The sequence below is a fragment of the Myxocyprinus asiaticus genome, chromosome 5 (assembly GCF_019703515.2).
Source record: "Myxocyprinus asiaticus isolate MX2 ecotype Aquarium Trade chromosome 5, UBuf_Myxa_2, whole genome shotgun sequence".
Classification (NCBI taxonomy): domain Eukaryota; kingdom Metazoa; phylum Chordata; class Actinopteri; order Cypriniformes; family Catostomidae; genus Myxocyprinus; species Myxocyprinus asiaticus.
This window is the reverse complement of record NC_059348.1, coordinates 6645101-6665025: the sequence shown is the minus strand read 5'-3', so window position 1 is coordinate 6665025 and position 19925 is coordinate 6645101. Positions and strand designations below refer to the sequence as shown.

The 19925-nt window shown below is 41.5% G+C and overlaps 1 protein-coding gene across 10 annotated transcripts in view; it reads right to left on the bottom strand.

Moving 5' to 3' along the window:
- LOC127440881 (gastrula zinc finger protein XlCGF7.1-like) overlaps positions 1-19925 on the bottom strand; it is a 108681-nt gene that overhangs the window by 51940 nt on the left and 36816 nt on the right. For 2 of the 10 annotated variants that reach the window (XR_007897217.1, XM_051697953.1), the window contains exon 3: positions 11552-11797. The exons of 4 other annotated variants lie outside the window; for them this stretch is intronic. Coding sequence is in view for 4 of the 6 variants with exons in the window: in XM_051697953.1 (XP_051553913.1) it covers positions 11552-11636 (85 nt within the window). In the remaining 2 variants the exon portion in view is untranslated. Of the gene's footprint in view, positions 1-11551; positions 11798-12011; positions 12102-12250; positions 12322-19925 lie in introns of those variants that run through there. 4 more of the 10 variants (XM_051697955.1, XM_051697954.1, XM_051697957.1 and 1 more) reach the window with 4 other exon arrangements.

Genomic DNA, 19925 nt, shown 5'->3' with positions numbered 1-19925 from the left:
TTAAAATATTTCATCAAGACTTCATCAGTCGAGGGCACTTGGATATGACTATTAAAAGATAAGATCAACAGTTCGTTTTGAAGCTGAATGACAGCAGTGCAGCTTTTGTGTTTAAATATTTTAATATTCAGAATATATATACAGTTGAAGTCAGAAGTTTACATACACCTTAGCCAAATACATTTAAACTCAGTTTTTCACAATTCTTGACATTTAATATTAGAAAACATTCCCTGTCTTAGGTCAGTTAGGATCACTACTTGATTTTAAGAATGTGAAATGTCAGAATAATAGTAGAGAAAATTATTTATTTCAGCTTTTATTTCTTCCATCATATTCCCAGTGGGTCAGAAGTTTACATACACTTTGTTAGTATTTGGTAGCACTGCCAACTTGGGTAAAACGTTTCGGGTAGCCTTCCACAAGGTTCTCACAATACGTTGCTGGAATTTTGGCCGATTCCTCCAGGTAGAACTGGTGTAACTGAGTCAGGTTTGTAGGCCTCCTTGTGTATGTAAACTTCTGACTTCAACTGTATATACATATAAATACACATACATACACACACATACAGTGTGTGTATATATATATATATATATATATATATATATATATATATATATATATATATATATACACACAGTTGTGCTCAAAAGTTTGCATACCCTTGGAGAATTGGTAATATATGTACCATTTTTAAAGAAAACATGAGTGAGCAGGCAAAACACATTTCTTTTATTTCTTATGGGATTCATATTCAACTGTAGGTTATAACAGAATGGCACAATCATAAAACAAAACATGGCAACAATGAAAAAAATGAAATGACCCCTGTTCAAAAGTCTGCATACCCTTAGTTCTTAATACTGTGTATTGCCCCCTTTAGCATCAATGACAGCATGTAGTCTTTTGTAATAGTTGTCTATGAGGCCCCAAATTCTTGCAGGTGGTATAGCCGCCCATTTGTCTTGGCAAAATGCCTCCAGGTCATGCAAAGTCTTTGGTCGTTTTGCATGAACCACACGTTTGAGATCTCCCCAGAGTGGCTCGATGATATTAAGGTCAGGAGACTGTGATGGCCACTCCAGAACCTTCACCTTTTTCTGCTGTCCAAGAGTGTCCCATGCGCAGCCTTCATGCAGAAGAATGTAAATTGTCTGCCAGTATTTTCTGATAACATGCTGCATTCATCTTGCCATCAATTTCCCCAAGATTCTCCGTGCCTTTAGAGCTCACACACCCCCAAAACATCAGTGAGCCACCACCATGCTTCACAGTGGGGATGGTATTCTTTTCACTATAGGCCTTGTTGACCCCTCTCCAAACATAGCGCTAATGGTTGTGACCATAAAGCTCTATTTTGGTCTCGTCAATCCAAATGACAGTGTGCCAGAAGCTGTGAGGCGTGTCAAGGTGTTGTCGGGCATATTGTAACTGGGCTTTTTTGTGGCATTGGCGCAGTAAAGGCTTCTTTCTGGCAACTTGACCATGCAGCTCATTTTTGTTCAAGTATCGTCGTATTGTGCTCCTTGAAACAACCACACCGTCTTTTTGCTGAGCAGCCTGTATTTCTCCTGAGGTTACCTGTGGGTTTTTCTTTGTATCCCGAACAATTCTTCTGGCAGTTGTGGCTGAAATCTTTCTTGGTCTACCTGACCTTGGCTTGGTATCAAGAGATCCCCAAATTTTCCACTTCTTAATAAGTGATTGAACAGTAATGACTGGCATTTTCAAGGCTTTGGATATCTTCATCCATCTTTATAAAGTTCCATTACCTTGTTACACAGGTCTTTTGACAGTTCTTTTCTGCTCCCCATGGTTCAGTATCTAGCCTGCTCAGTGCATCCATGTGAGAGCTAACAAACTCATTGACTATTTATACACAGACACTAATTGCAATTTAAAAAGCCACAGGTGTGGGAAATTAACCTTTAATTGCCATTTAAACCTGTGTGTGTCACCTTGTGTGTCTGTAACAAGGCCAAACATTCAAGCGTATGTAAACTTTTGATCAGGTCTATTTGGGTGATTTCTATTATCATTATGATTTAAAAAGAAGCCAAACAACTATGTGATGATAAATGGCTTCATATGATCACTTAATAACTAAAAGAGTTTTTTTTGCATGATCAGTCATATTTTCAAAATCAATGCCAAAATTTCACAATTTCTGCCAGGGTATGCAAACTTTTGAGCACAACTGTGTGTATATATATATATATATATATAGAGAGAGAGAGAGAGAGAGAGAGAGAGAGAGAGATAGATATTAGGGTTGCAACAACTAATCAATAAAATCGATAATTATCTATAATGAAAATCATCGACAATGTCCTGATATTTGAAAATCCTCCTGATAATGCCACATGTAATGTCTAGTAATGATTTCACAAGTAAATTTATACTATGGCAAACATTATTTTACTGGATAAGCCATACAATTCTTTTTTAAAAGAATAGTTTAGAAACATGTAATCAGTGAAAATACTATTTTAAAAACTATAATATTAAAATACTTAAAATGTATGTAATCAGTGACATTGCACAAGCATATGTACCTAACATGATTGTGTATTTTTCAGCTGGGCAGAATTATTAATATTTCTATTCTTGTGTCACTATTGCCCTATGCTGGGCTGATTTTTTGTCCCAATCCATGCCCTATGGATCATTTTACTCTTGAATGATGAGCACTTTTTTGTTAAGTTTTACAAGTAAAGGAACTGTTTCTACAGTCATCTCTTTGGTTTTTGTGTTGTTCAGGGCCAGGTTGTTGTCCATACGCCACTCAACAAGATGTTGAACCTCCTCTCTGTAGGCCGTTTCCTCATTTTCTGATATGAAGCCCACAATGGTGGTGTCATCAACAAACTTTATTATAGCATTGGAGAGGTGAATTGGGGTGTAGTCATAAGTGAAAAGGGTAAACAGGGCTGGCATGTTGTGGTCTGTTGGTGAGAAAGTTCATAATCCATGAGCAGAGTTAAGTGGCTAGGCCCAGGTTGCCCATTTTCTGTATGAGTTTGTGGGGGATAATGGTGTTGAAGGCGGAACTGAAATCAATTAATAGAATCCTAACATAGGTGTATGGCTGTGTGATGTGCAAATGAGACAGCATCATCAGTAGATCTGTTTGCTCGTTAAGCAAACTGGTGGCTGTCTAGATCCTTGGGGATGATGGTCTTGATGTGTGATAATATGAGTCTCTCAAAGCACTTCATAATGACAGGGGTTAAAGCAACTGGGTGGTAGTTGTTGAGGCATTTCACTGTAGACTTTTTGGGCACAGGGACGATGGTGGTGGTCTTAAGACAGGTGGGGACAGTGGCGAGTTGAAATGAAAGGTTGAAAATGGTAGTGAACACCCCCGCTAGCTGGTCAGCACATGCCCTCAGACCCTGTCAGTTCCTGCTGCTTTGCTGATGTCAATTTTCCTCAGAGTGGCTCTCACCTGGTGGTTCTGTAGGACAAGTGCCTGCTCACCCCTAAATGGTAGAGGGTGAGCTCCAACTTTTTGCTATTTTGATCATCAAAGTGAGCAAAGAACTAGTTCAGGGTGTCAGGGAGTGAAGGGGTTATTACTGATATGTGTAGAACAGTCTTTGTAGTCAGTGATAGCTTTAATTCCATTTCACATGCTGCACAGGTTGTTCTCAAAATAACCCTCAATGCGCTGCTTGTACTTGTGCTTGGCCTTCCTGATGCCCTTTTTCAGCTCTCTCCTGGCATTACTGTATGCCAGCGAGTTGCCTGATTTAAAAGCCGCATCCTGTTCCTTGAGCAGAGACCGTACATTCCCGTCCAGCCATGGCTTCTGGTTTGGGAACACTTTGATGGTTTTAGAAGTTAGAACGGTCTCAGTGCAAAAGTCTATGTAGGCCAGGACTGATGTGCTATATTCCTCAAGGTCAGCTCCCCTTGCAAATACAGCCCAGTCTGTAAGCTCAAAACAGTCTTGCAATCGTGAGGTGGCTTCCTCGCTCCAGATCTTGATGGGGTCAACACCAGTGAAATATGATCTGATAGGCCCAGGTGTGGGGATGGAGTGGCTTTGTACGCTCCTAGGACGCTTGTGTAAACTTGATCCAGGATGTTCCTTTCTCTAGTTGGAAATTGTAGTTTTTGTGTAATTTAGTCAGTACTGTCTTCAGATCGGTTTGATTAAGTCTCCTGCCACAATCATGACCCCCTCTGGGTGTACAGTAAGCTGGTTGCTAATAGCATCATGTAGTTTTTCCAGTGCTAACTTAGCATTAGCTTGTGGAGGTATGTACACAGCCGTGATTATAATGACGGTAAACTCCCTGGGTATGATAAACGGTCTGCACTTCACCATCAAATATTCAAGGTCTGGGGAGCAATGTGTCTCAATGATATCCGTAGCTGTGCACCAGTCATTGTTTACATATATACATACTCCAACCCCCCTCTGTTCTTTTCGACGTCTAATGTCCTGTCTGCTCTGTATACAGAGCAGACTGCTAGCTCGATAGCTGCGTCGAGAACAGTGCTGTTGAGCCAAATCTCTGTGATGATCATCATACAGCTATGTATGTTGTGCGAAGTAATCCTTAGCGTGATTTCGTCCATCTTGTTGACGAGTGAACAGGAGTTTGTTAGGAAGAGACTTGGCAGAGCTGGTCTGTGTGGGTTAGTCTTTAGCCTTGCTTGAAGGCTGGCTCTTTTGCCCCGCTTTTGTTTCTTTTCCTTATGCCACCTACATCGCCTTCCAGTTGGGATAGTGCCAACTCCAGTGGTCCCCTCAGCGTGTTGGATCTCCAGTGGAATGAAGTCCCAGTTTTCTGAAGTTTTGTATTGACATTTATCTCTGATATTAAGCAGTTTAGTTCCATCTTAAAATGTACGTGCACCGACTGCTTGTACTAACAAATTTAACGAACTCAACACAAACAAAATAATAAAAACGTTGCTAATTTAATTAACCGATTCAAAAGAACCAACTCAAAAGAGTCGTTTATTCATAAATTACACTACACTGGCCATGATGTAGGTTTCTTTTTGCGTGCAGCCAGCGAACACAAAAGTCAAAGCTAATGCAGAAAAAGAAAATTGATTTGTGGGTCAGAATAAACTAGTAAAACTTACTTTTTATACGGTCATTTGAAACTATCTCCAGCCCACAGGCCTTATTTTGAAATCCTGCATAACCTCGTGCGACCCCGCATCCACATGTGTGGACACTGTATTTTGGCTTCACTACATGCAAAGCATAATTTAAATGAATTAAAACGGACTGAATACTGTTCACAAGACTCTACACTGCCATTTAAGAGTTAAACTTCTGGTGCAATGCGTCATGTGACAACAGCGTGACGTCGATTTCCATGAATTTCCAGACAGAACTGGTGTAACTGAGTCAGGTTTGTAGGCCTCCTTGCTCGCACACGCTTTTTCAGTTCTGCCCACAAATTTTCTATCGGATTGAGGTCAGGGATTTGTGATAGCACTCCAATACCTTGACTTTGTTGTCCTTAAGCCATTTTGCCACAACTTTGGAGGTATGCTTGGGGTCATTGTCCATTTGGAAGACCCATTTGCGACCGAGCTTTAACTTCCTGGCAAGATGTCTTGAGATGTTGCTTCAGTATATCCACATAATTTTCCTTCCTTGTGATGCCATCTATTTTGTGAAGTGCACCAGTCCCTCCTGCAACAAAGCAATCCCCCCCAACATGATGCTGCCACCCCCATGCTTTACGGTTGGGATGGTGTTCTTCGGCTTGCAAGCCACACCCTTTTTTCTCAAAATATAACAATGGTCATTATGGCCATTTTGTTTCATCAGACCAGAGGACATTTCTCCAAAAAGTAAGATCTTTGTCTCCATGTGCACTTGCGAACTGTAGTCTGGCTTATTTATGGCAGTTTTGGAGCAGTGGCTTCTTCCTTGCTGAGCAGCCTATAAGACTCGTTTTACTGTGGATATAGATACTTGTCAATCTGTTTCCTCCAGCATCTTCAAAAGGTCCTTTGCTGTTGTTCTGGGATTGATTTGCATTTTTCACACCAAACTACGTTAATTTCTAGGAGACAGGATGAGTCTCCTTCCTGAGCAGTATGATGTCTGTGTGGTCCCATGATGTTTATACTTGTGTGCTACTGTTTGTACAGATGAACATGGTACCTTCAGGCATTTAGAAATTGTTCCCAAGGATGCACCAGACTTGTGGAGGTCCACAAATTTTTTCTGAGGTCTTGGCTGATTTCTTTTTTTTTTCCCATGATGTCAAGCAAAGAGGTACTGAGTTTGAAGGCCTTAAAATACATCCACAGGTACATCTACAGTTGACTCGAATTAGCTTATTAGAAGCTAATTGGCTAATTGCCTAAAGGCTTGACATAGTTTTCTGGAATTTTCCAAGCTGCTTAAAGGCACAGTTAACTTAGTGTATGTAAACTTCTGACCCACTGGAACTGTAATAGTCAATTAAAAGTGAAACAATCTGTCTGTAAACAGTTGTTGAAAACATTACTTGTGTCATGCACAAAGTAGATGTCCTAAACGACTTGCCAAAACGATAGTTTGCTAATATGAAATCTGTGGAGTGATTAAAAAAATTAGTTTTGGGGGACTGGGTAGCTCAGTGTAAAGACACTGACTACCACCCCTGGAGTCACAAGTTTGAATCCAGGGCGTGCTGAGTGACTCCAGCCAGGTGTCCTAAGCAACCAAACTGGCCCGGTTGCTAGGGAGGGTAGAGTCACATGGGGTAACCTCCTCGTGGTCACTATAATATGGTTCTCGCTCTCGGTGGGGCGCGTGGTGAGTTGTGCGTGGATGCCGCGGAGAACAGCTTGAAGCCTCCACATGTGCTATGTATCCACGGTAGCGCGCTCAACAAGCCACGTGATAAGATGCGTGGATTGACAGTCTCAGATGCGGAGGCAACTGAGATTCCCGGATTGAGGTGAGTCACTACGCCACCACGAGGACTTAGAGCGCATTGGGAATTGGACATTCCAAATTGGGGAGAAAAGGGGAGAAAGAGAGAGAGAGAGAAAAAAAAAAGATTTTTAATGACTTCAACCTAAGTGCATGTAAACTTCTGACTTCAACTGTACACCCCTAATGTCATTTGCCTTTTCCAGCAGGATAATGCGCCCTGCCACACTGCAAAAATTGTTCAGGAATGGTTTGAGGAACATGACAAAGAGTTCAATGTGTTGACTTGGCCTCCAGATCCCCCAGATCTCAATCCGACGGTGCATCTATGGGATGTGCTGGACCAACAAATCCGATCCATGGAGGCCCCACCTCGCAACTTACAGGACTTAAAGGATCTGCTGCTAACATCTTAGTGCCAGCTACAACAGGACACCTTCAGAGGTCTTGTGGAGTCCATGCCTCGACGGGTCAGAGCTATTTTGGCAGCACAAGGGGGACCTACATGATATTAGGCAGGTGGTTTTAATTTTGTGGCTGATTGGTGTAAGTGCCTCTGGTAAAGTCGTAAGTTATTACGTTTTTTTATTAAAACCTGTTTGGGTTTAAAGAGTAGCGTCTCTAGTTTTTTTTATATGCTGCTTTTAAAAAATCCATTAATTTTTCGCAAGTCAGTGTGCAGATAAAAATGAAGTCCACATATGTCGAAAATGGGACCTTATTCCATCAAAAGTAAAAAAAATAAAATAAAAAAAAGTTAGTTATTTTGAATATTTTTCAACATTATCACGTCTGTGGGTCAGTTAACTTCATTTTAATATACATTTTATATTTTATTTTATCATCACTGTACAATATGGGTCTATTCATTAACATTAGTAAAAGCATTCCTATATATTTACTATGCAATTTCACATTGAGAATTAATGTATTCATCCAAAAGCTGAACATTTTTGCTTTCAGAGGCTTTATATGGAGTTATGGGCTTTTCACACCAAACGCGAACCTTCACCACAATTTCACTGCTGCAGCTTGTAGCGATATCAGTTTTCTTTTATCAATCTGCTAGTCAAGTACCTGTCATGGGCGGAGGGTAGTCCAGCTGAAAGGTGCTTTGCGCCACCTACCGTACCAAGGTAAAACTGCTTGTCAATTAGTGCCACCTATTGTAAAGGTGTGAATGTGATAACGGCGATCATTCGCATTGCTTTCAATGTGCAAGGGCCATTCGCCTCTCACAATCACGTTGCCTTTGGTGTGAAAAGGCTTTTAGGATTCAAATTAGGTGCATTCTAACTGTTTTCAGACCAGTGCAGACAGACAGTACACTGGAGATCAAGTCATTCACTAAATAGGGAGCAAGGATGCACCCTATGGCTTTCTATGCAGCCAAGTGCATTCACTCCTAAAATCCAACCAGAAGTTCAGTTTCAGGCTACAGATGATGTTTGGACCACTCAATGTGTTTGGCAGACATGGGACAATTATAATCTGTACATAGACTCAGAATTTTATAATGTAAAATTTTGTTTTAACATGGTTGGCATGTTAAAACAATCATCGTGATTTGATGATGCTGGCCATTACTTTTAATAAGATTATTAATTCCGCTTTATAGAAAATCAGCCGTAATGTCTATAGTCTGTAACGTCTGTGTAAGATCAGTGATGGCTAATTACACTTTGTTTGAAAAAAAAAACCTTTTAGCCTTATGACATTTGCATATAAATTACTGACCTGGCCTCCGCGTTTACATTTATATGGGTGCTAAATTGCAGATGGTCTTTATCACTATCAAAAGGATGCTAAAACAGGTCTCCTCTGAAGTGTCTCCATCAAGCTTCAAACACATTCCACAGAAAGGGGGGTGACCCCCCCGTGCCAGGCACCAGAGCAGTTGTCTGTCTCCAGTAATTCCAATACACGTCACACACACACCTAAAGACATTTTCTCTATTTAGGCCATAGTAAGCAGTTATAAATGTATCTGCTATGTGCATGTGTTGTATGTATATTCCCCTATTATATTAACTTGGTTAAAACCCTTTACTTGTATTAGTTAGACGTTAAACGCATATATTCAAGTGTATGAGTGTATCTCTGCTTTAATATCGTCTGGAGGTTACCTTGTTGGTATCAAAATGATCTTCTCTTTATTTCTCACACCATAATGGGTGACCCCCATGCCAGGCACCAGAGCAGTTGTCTGTCTCCAGTAATTCCAATACACGTCACACACACACCTAAAGACATTTTCTCTATTTAGGCCATAGTAAGCAGTTATAAATGTATCTGCTATATGCATGTGTTGTATGTATATTCCCCTATTATATTAACTTGGTTAAAACCCTTTACTTGTATTAGTTAGACGTTAAACGCATATATTCAAGTGTATGAGTGTATCTCTGCTTTCATATCGTCTGGAGGTTACCTTCTTGGTATCAAAATGATCTTCCCTTTATTTCTCACACAATAATGTACACCATGTGATCGTGAAATGCATCGAACAATTCTTACTATGTTTTGAATTAAAAGCTGCACTAGCGGTCCAGATCAGCAATAAAATGCGAATGGGCCATAAATGGAGACAAAGGATGTTTCTCCCGCTCAAAATGCATGCCTCTGATTGGCCACTCCACCCACAAAATGGGTGTGGCAATGAACTATCAAAACTCCAGAGCGCAGACTAATCATCGCTCAAAACTCTTCTTCTTGAGACCAACACACTCCAAAACTCTCTCTTGAGTTTAACCTTCTGGCAGTGTTTACCTTCAAGTAACTTTGTGGATTTCCTGTGGACTTCTTCAACTCACTCCTAAAGAAATCGTCGAGAACCTCGTCTACCGCATCAAGACTCTTATTCAAGGGCAGTGGTGGCTCAGCGGTTAAGGCTCTGGGTTACTGATCAGAAGGTTGGGGGTTCAAGCCCCAGCACCGCCAAGATGCCACTGTTGGGCCCTTGAGCAAGGCCATTAACCCTATCTGCTCCAGGGGCGCCGTATCATGGCTGACCCTGCACTCTGACCCCTGCCTAGCTGGGATATGTGAAAAAGAAGAATTTCACTGTATATGTGCAAATGTATAATGTGTGATAAATAAAGAAAATTATTATTAATTAAGTAACCATTTACAACTGATTAGATGCGCATTTAAGTTTGAACCCCTTTTAAGGTGTGTTGTGCCTCTGATGATTCTCATTTAGGTTGTGGTTAACTGAGAGTTTTAAAAACCTTGAAATACTGCCATTCTCTGCTCTTCTCTCTCTCTTTTCCTTACTTTCCTTCATTCTATATATGTATGTTTGGCTTAGTTTGTTTGTATGTTAGTTATAGTTTCATTTATTAAATCCCTTATATTCACGATTGATTGTCTCTGTGTTCCGCTCACAATTCAAAGTCACTGAATGTTGCTCCTTGCTACATGCTAAACTACTGCTAGCACTGTATAAGTAGGAAGGCTATTGTTCCTTGGCCAGGAAAGTAATTTTCCTAGAATTGATAAATAATTATATTGTCTGCTCGCTGGACGGACAGATCAAGTAATTGTAATATCGATTCTGCTACAGTTAATTCTAAGATCTAATCTAAATATTTATTATTAATTATAACCAGTTATAATTAATTATAAATAATTCCCTTTTAAGCTAATTTGCTACAATTGTTTCAAAAACATGAATAACCAACACTCCTGGACACATCAAAAAATATAGCTTGGTATCACTTAAAGTTTCACAACTAAGTCCCGCTGTGTAGACATAAATTTTTAGGAAGAAATAATTGCTCTATCATTTTTTGGGGGGGAGGGGGTCTAACGATTCATCGATCCAGTAACCAACAATGCAATGTTATCGATACAATGCGTAAATATCGATATAGACTTTTTTTAACATGCACCTTTATTTTAATACTCTCATGTCTCAGGGGACCTGGGTAGCTCCGTGGTAGAGACACTGGCTACCACCCCTGGAGTTCACTAGTTTGAATCCCAGGGCGTGCTGAGTGACTCCAGCCAGGTCTCCTAAGCAACCATATTGGCCCGGTTGCTAGGGAGGGTAGAGTCACACGGGGTAACCTCCTCGCGATCGCTATAATGCGGTTCGCTTTCGGTGGGGCACGAAATGGCTATAATGTGGTTCGCTTTCGGTGGGGCATGAAGCCTCCACATGCGCTATATCTCCGCGGTAGCGCTCAACAAACCACGTGATAAGATGCGCGGGTTGACGGTCTCAGAGGCGGAGGCAGCTGAGATTCGTCCTCCGCCACCCGGATTAAGGCGAGTCACTAAACCATCACGAGGACTTAGAGCACATTGGGAATTGGGCATTCCAAATTGGGAGAAAAAGGAAAAAAATAAAATAAAAAATACAGCCATGTCCATACGCATTTCCGTCAGGTAATTCATTTAACTTTATGAGCGCTAAATACACTTTTCATGTGGGACAAGGATGTGCGCAGTGTCTGTGAAGCCAAATTGCGCTCTGCTATCCGTGCACGCGACTACCGGGCTTCCCGAAAAACCTAAGCTCCAGTGACATGATCAGTGTGAACATGTCAACCGGGCGCTCCTCAAAATGCGAGAATGTTTTTTGAATTGATTGTGTAAAATAGGCACATAATATCGGAATATCGATCACAGGGCGCCACAAACCTATTTGCTCCTCAGTATCTTCATTTTTCACTTTGTGTGGTTCTGGATAACCCATGTCCTCTCTCTCCTCTTTAATAAAATCCATCTTTGCAGCAGTATGTCAGAAACTGTTGACACACTTGAAGTTTGTCCTGCTCTTCTGGAAACTCTTCTTCAATTCAAAGATGACAGGAATATTCAAAGCATTTATTGGTGAATTGCTTTGGGAGTGGATTCACAATCACTGTGTGGTAGTGATGACCAGACCTGTCAACATTAAAAATAAATGTCAGAATTTAAACATTTCTGTATTTACACATTTAAGCTTTTCTACTTTTTACATTTCTGTATTTATACTCATATTTGCTTATTTTCTTTTTATACTTTACTGATTTTTTTTTTTATCCATGTTAATTTTATACAATTTTAAAACATTTAAATATATTTTCCGCATCAATTGAGGAGCGGAGAATGATGTCACCTGAATTCACAAATCTTGAAGAATAACATGAAACACCATTTACTTGTCTACAACAGCGCCCAGCGGATTTATATCCAAATTAAGTCTGAATTTCACACCGCAAACGATGTTTACTGCGGGCTTCAACAACACAAAAAAATCAGCACTTCATAAACTACCACAAATTTATTTCGATAAAATTACCGTGTTGTTAGGATTCGCATGTAAAGTTTTAAATCAGTTTGAATCGTTTTATTTACCTAAAATGTTGCGCTCAAAAACAAACCTGTAAACAGAAGACTGATGAGTCGCGGTGCAGCCTTATGACGTCACAACAAAGGTTTGAATCAAAATAAAAGCTCTTTTACACCCTCTATTTCTTAAATCACAAAATGCATTACGGATAATAAAACAATGTACAAAATATTAAAGTGGAATTTAGGAGAGATAAATTATGAAATGTAATATATATTTAAGTTATTTAAAATATTTTGATGACCTGGAATGGTTTAATACTTCATAAAAAAAAATGGGATTTTATAACGAAGAATGAGAATAAAAGCTCAGACTAACTTTCTACAGGAATATGAAATCATCACGAAAAGGAGTGTAATGTACAATCTGCACACTATCAACTACACTGTAGAGGACTTGGAAATAAGACATTCAGGGTTCCCACAGTTTTGATCAATTAACTTCCATGACATCAGTCATTAAAGATTACTTCATAATTGTTTTAAAAATCATGTTATAGAGATTGTTGGGCATGATTCCCATTTGTACGTCGCGTAGCCTTCCCTAACATGAGATTTAGGGTGTTTTTGTACAGTTATTCGACAGATATTCACCTGCAGGTTTCCTTACAGCAGTTAGGGACCATCAACATAGTGACAAATAAAATGTTTCAAATTTCAATAGCCCCTTACCCATTGCTCCCAAAACTTTCAAAACTGGTTCTAGCTGGCCCGATGGAAGAGACAAATATTGCAAACGCATTGTTTTTGTAGATTTACATCTTTCTCTATTTTAAATTATTTATTAAAATGTTGAAATTCAACAGCGCCTTGGCCATGTGACCAACAAACCACAAACAAGGTTCATGATGTACACTCAGTGGGCCTACACATTGCACACTCTTTTATTTGTCAGTCTGCATCTCGTGCGATTCTACGTGAATTTTTAAATGTTAAAAATGTCAATAGTTCCTTGGTCATGTGACCTATAACCCTCAAACTATTTTAAGAACATCCTCTCCCTGTAGTTTGTACATTTTCATCTCAGGTGATTTTACATGAATTTTTCATTGTTTCGCATTTCTATAGCTCTCTGGGCAAGTGACCTACTGACCTCAAACTAAGGTGTCCAGATTTCTGAAATGAAAAACGTGGACATTTCTAGTTCAGTGGTCAATAGGTCATTGAAATTTCATGTTACTTATTAAAAAGGGGGACAAATCGGATTTTATGTATTTTGACCGTGGTGAATGTGGTAATGTGCTGAACTATGCACTATAAGAAATTATTTTGTTTAAACATAAAAAAGTAAGTAATCTGTTGCCTTAAAATTCTGAGTTCATTTAAAATAAATTTTTTTATAATAAAATAAAAAATAAATAAATAATAATTTGAATAAAAAGGTCTAGTAAACTAACAATTAGTGGACTTAACATTTTTTTTTTTTTTTACATTGTATCAGTGCATTGCCATTGTGTCATTAGTTTACTCATTAAAAAAACAGATTCTTATGTTATCTGAACAAATTAGTAAATCTAAGTTGATCTGGTAAAAATAAAAAGTTAACAAATCATGGAAATATTTTTTTTACAGTGTGGTATATCATGCTATTGAATACTGTAGCCTATGTCTCAATGAAATTCAAACATGGAGGTAAAGTTGATCATTTTTAGAGCTCTTCTGTTTCATCTTTAATGAGTTCATTCTTTTCTATGCTGTACAGATGACATTTTGGCATAAAAGTGAACTAAACAAACATGTATAAACAATGAGGAACTATTGCAGCTGACTCCAGAGCATAAGGGTCCTGCCCTTTGAGCATCTTCATCATTTCATGGAATAGAGTGAAGAATTTAAACATTTAGCATCTAAAACATATTTTATCATATGACACAAAGATATTTAATATTGTATAATAATGATAATAATTATTATTCTAATACTGTTTTACCTAAATGTTTGCGTATCTCATATGGACCAGTTTTTCTTAATTACTACCTTTTATTTTGATAACTTTATTTTGATGATGAAGTCTTATGTATTATATATACGGTAGATGTATTATGGTGCTCCTTTTCAGTCACTTGTTTCCCTGCAAGTTGCAATGTAATCTATGCTGTGATGTACTGACTAACTGTACATTTCTTTGCAGATATTTTATTATTCATTTTTATTTAATTTTCCATGTTATTAATGTCATATTTTTAATTTATTTCAGGTATATGTTAAAACAACAAATGAGCAAATATGTGAGTTGGCGCTTTCTTTAGTCAGTGTGTGATATTGCGGGATGGAGGGAGAGGGGATGGTGGGCCGAAAGCGCTGATATACACAACACACACTGATTAAAGATAAAATTATTGATTTTATTTGTTCATCTGCAGGGATTATTTTGACTTCTTTTCACCAGCATGTTGTAGTTTGTGTGGTCTGTGCAGGAATTCCCGCATTATGAAGGCCAAACCTTTTGGAACGCTTTACACTGTGCGATACAATACCACGGCAAATTCAGAACCTGTTATAAAATACATAACAATATAACTTTATAACATAGATAGCTAGTATGTGCATTACTTTGAAGCTTATAGCAATGATGATAATTCACTTCAATTACCTGGTCCAGTTCTTAATATCAAAACTGGCGTGACCAAGTAATCAGTAAAGGAAGACGAATTAATTGAAGCTGATATAGCGAGCAGCCCCCTCTGCTGGTAAAAATAAACAACACACGGTAGGCTTTGCTGCTCGGGCTTTCTTGCAATGTAATATTTTTCACTATGAACACTGTCTTGAATGCTCAGGCAAAACGGGCTCATTTCCGGGGACAGATCCAGTCAGGGACAGGCCACCAAAAACATCTGGTCACCCTACCTCAAACTGCTGTCAGAATATCCTCTGACATCCCTTCTATATTGCATATCCTTTAGTTTGTCCATTTTCAACTCACACTATTTTACATTATTTTTTTAAGCTTTCTAATTTCAATAGCTCCTTGGTCATGTGACCTACTGACCTCAAACAACGGTCCAAAGCAGGGCTGGAGAGTGAACTGCATGGCCAGTAAAGTAGGCAGCAGTGGGTTTGCTGGGCAAAACATATACTGAACTTGTAACCACAAAAATGGTGGCCAGATAATAAATTAATAATAATTAAAATTTAATATTGACAAATTAGACATAAAAAACAGCAGACACTTTACTTCAAATCACTACAAAACATTACACAGTTAACCTTCTCTTTATCCCTGGTTGATGTACTGTAAATTTCAGAGCATCTTTAGTGTGGATGGGCTATAGCATGTAATTAATCCAGTTTGTGTTCTTCACTCTGTTGAAGTCTTTTTCATTCATCCCTAGGCACAGCACATGGAACCACCATTGGCATGCAAAACCAGGGACTAAAAACGGTTCAACGGTTTCGGTTAATTCTGAGCAAATCCGGTATTTTTTTGTTCAGGTTAAGAAGTTCCGCAGCCTCCTTTCCAAAAGGTTACCGGTAAGAATAAAATAAAAGAACGGTGTGACACCACATCAGGGTTCGTGTGTGGAAATGAGGAGATGGGGAGCAGTGACATGGTTCAGGTAAGGCTTTTATTTTCTTGGCCTTCGTTTGCATTGTATGCACTCTTTTCAATGTTTTCACTCAGTTCAGTAATCCACACTCTCAAAATAAACAAAAACTTCTTCACAAACACTCAATAGCTTCAGCACTCAATGTAAACTGATGGCAACGCTGCAAACTCATTCATTCTCTCTCTCTCTTCTCTGGTGTGTTCAGCTGTTTTAAGGGCTCTCTCCACTATCACTATAATGAGAAACAGCTCTTAGAAATCATGTCAACCAGCTTGACGAGCCACACCACTCCCTCTCTCCCGCAAACAGACACACGACCACGCCCCCATCACCACATACCCCCGCCGTCTGACTCAGGCCAGGGTAACATTCGGCCTGCCATCCGCGCCCCTGGTCTTTGGATCACCTCAAATTTGAATGGCTGAATTGCCAGGTACCAATGAGTGATCCGCGCATTGGTATCCTTCATGTGGTGGAGCCACTGGAGTGCGGTGTGATCTGAACAGAGGGTGAAGGCCCACCCCAGCAGGTAGTAGCGGAGAGTGAGGACGGCCCACTTGATCGCTAGACACTCCTTCCCCACGGCTGTACTCAGTTTCCCTCAGCGAGTGTTTACGATTAATGTACAGCACTCGTCGCTCCTCCCCCTCCACCTCCTGCGAAAGCACTGCCCCCAGCCCTCTGTCAGATGCATTCGTCTGCAAAATAAAGGGGAGAGAGAAATTTGGAGCATGTAAGCGTGGTCCCCCACAAAGTGCAGATTTTATTTTTAGAAAAGCCTGTTGGCACGGCTCCGTCCACTGGACCGGATCGGGAGCCCCCTTTCTAGTAAGATCAGTCAGCGGGCTGGTGACATCAGAGTAACTAGGCACAAACCTTTGGTAGTAGCCAGCCAGCCCCAGAAACTGTCTCGCCTCCTTTTTGGTCTTGGGCAGGCCGCGATCGCTGCGGTTTTGTTAACTTGGGGACGCACTTGCCCATGACCCAAGTGGACCCCAGATACCGAACTTCCACCCGCCCAATTGCGCACTTATTCGGGTTGACCATGAGCTCTGCCCATCGCAACGACCTCAGGACAGCTCTCGGATGTTGCATATCCTGTATGTGGACTGGGAATTTTGTCCATGAGATGCTGAAATGTGGCTGGGGCCCCGGACAAACCGAACGGAAGAGTCACAAATTGGTGTAAGACGAATGGTGTGGAAAAAGCCATTTTTTCTCGGGACATTGGAGTTAAGGAGATCTGCCAATAACCCTTCGTTAAATCCAGTGTTGAATAAAATTGAGCCGTGCCCAACTGATCGAGAAATTCGTCAATCCGGGGTATTGGGTACGCATCAAATTTGGACACCGCGTTCACTTTTCGATAGTCTACACATAACCGGACCGTCCCGTCTCTCTTAGGTACCAGAACCACTGGGCAGGCCCAATCGCTGTGCAACTCTTCTATTACGCTCATATCAAGCATCACCTCTAATTCTTCCTTAACTACCCCTTTTTTTTGTGTTCAGGAAGGCGATGGGGCGGCTACGAACCACCACCCCCAGGGTGGTCTCGATATGGTGCTCTGTGAGGTTTGTGCGACCGGGGAGAGGTGAGAAAACGTTCGCAAATTCCGCTTACAACTTGCCCACTTCTGTGAGCTTGGACAGTGAGAGGTGGTCTCCACATGGGACCAGGATGAATGAATTTGGTTTGAGAGTCACCTCCAGCCCGAGCTTCGCCCTTTCAGGGACTGCCGTCGCTAAGACCACAGGCACTGCCTCCTTCCACGATTTTAGGAGATTGAGGTGGTGAACTTGATGTGCTCTGCCCCTAACCGTTCGCTTAACCTCATAATTGAGATCTCTGACCTGCAGTTGACCTGAAAGGGCCCTTGCCATTTGCAGAGTAATTTAGAGCTTGAGGTGGGCAGTAATACAAGCACTTTATCTCCCGGTGCGAATTCGAGTGCTCCTGTCAGCTTCGACATTCCTGAGCTTGGAGCAAATTCCCCTGTGTTAGTTTACACAAAGTGTGGAGTTTTGCTCTAATATCAAGAATGTACTGAATTTCACTTTTGCTGTTTGAAGGCCCCTCCTCCCAAGCTTCCTTTATGACATCAAGCACGCCTCGTGGCCAACGCCCATACAGCAGCTTGAATAGAGAAAACCCTGTGGAGTCTTGTGGGACCTCTCGAACTGCAAATAACAGGGGTTCAAGCAATTTACCCCAATTTCTAGCATCCTCGTGTACAAACTTACAAATAATATTTTTCAGGGTTTTATTAAATCGTTCCAGCAACCCATCTGTTTGTGGGTGGTAAACACTTGTGCGAATCCTAATAATTTGTATAGTTCGCGTAGTGTTTGTGACATAAATGTAGTGCCTTGATCAGTGAGGATTCTTTTTGGAATCCCCACTTGGGAGATTATGCTGAAGAGTGCCTCCACAACACTACGTGCTGAGATGTTGCACAGGGGTACTGCTTCCGGATATTGTGTTGCATAGTCCACCAGAACTAATGCAAAGCGATGTCCGCAAGTGGTCCTTTCTAATGGCCCAATGAGGTCCATACCAATTCTTTCAAAGGGTACCTCGATTAACAGTAGAGGGCGCAATGGCGTTTTTGTGGTGGCCAGTGGATTCCCCAACTGACATTCATGGCCCCGTGAATGCCCGGCCAAAAAAAACCTTCCTGTCCTAAATGGCCAGCCATTGGATTATGGTGGGCCATCAGGAAGAGAGCTTCCCGACGGCTCTTTGGGACTAATAACTGGGTTGTATTTTCTTTTATTAAGTGTCCTGCGTCACTCGATACAACCTATCTTTGATAATTTAAAAATATGGGTATGTGAGCGCGATGTTAGGTTGGAGCTGTTGACCATTGATTACTCTCACTTGGTCAAATGCGTGTTTGAGGGACTCATCACGTGACTGCTCTAGAGGGAAATCCCCTTCAGGGAACTCCCTGAGGGCGGGGACTCCCTCCCTTGCGTAATTTTGACACGGAGCAGACGTAGATGGCCCTGGCACCTCCTCCCCAGCCATAGCATTGCACTTCATACACCGAGGCATTATTTCACAGCACCCATCCACACATATTTCCCTTAACAAATTCTTGAAATCAGGCCAATTCGTCCCCAAAATTGGCAGATAGGTGAGGCGGGAATTAACCACAGCCTCCACTCTATGCTTTATTCCCCTGAATATTATCTCAATTGTAACCACCAGATACTTTGAATATCCCCATGCACACACCGCACCTTCACCCGACTATTTGTGCCCAATGCCCCGTCTTGTACCAAACGTTGGTGGATGGAGGTTTGAGAACAGCCAGAATCCACCAAAGCTTGATATGTATCCCCCTGTGTACTCACCGGTATCTGATACGCCCCAGCTCGATCAGGGGTGGCCAGTGGAGCGTCGGGAATCCGGACCAGTGTACCCACCTCCAATATGGGGCAACGGTCCTGGAAATGCCCTGGATCTCCGCAGGTCCAATAGACCAGCTCAGGCCCCCCTCCTACACCTGTGGGACCGGACTCGCCAACCTGGGAGGGATAGCGGAGAGAGGCAGAGTTAGCAGGGGAGACAGGGGGGAGACCCCCCTAAGCAGGGAGGAAACCTGGGCACAGAACGGAAAGAGGAGGGGCGGAAGCAGAGGTTTGGGGGTAGGGAAGAGAGAGAGAGAGAGAATAAAACCGAGACTACGGATCACTGCTTCACGGAAACGGCATTATGTAGTCCTCGGCCAGCTGGATTGCTTCCACCAGCAATGCCGGACGGTGGCACTGGACCCACTCGGCCATCCCACGGGGCATCTGGGTGATGAACTGCTCCAGTACCACCATGTCCACGATGAACTGGGTGCCGCAGGGTTCCCCCACCAGCAATCAATTCCGGCAGGTGTCCCGGAGCTGCTGTGCAAAGGTGAATGTGTGGCGGTGTTTGCCAAGCTTCAGGGCGTGGATGTGCTGTCGGCTCTGTTCGGGGGTCCGGCCTCCCTGCACTGCAGAATGGCTCTCTTCAAGTCAGCATAAACGGGGAGGTTGGCTGCGGGGAGCTGTTTGGCCGCAAGCTGCGCTTCCCATCGCAGTGTTGCCAGATCTCGCAAGAGAACAAGTAACCTGGTCTAGTAAAACAAGCCC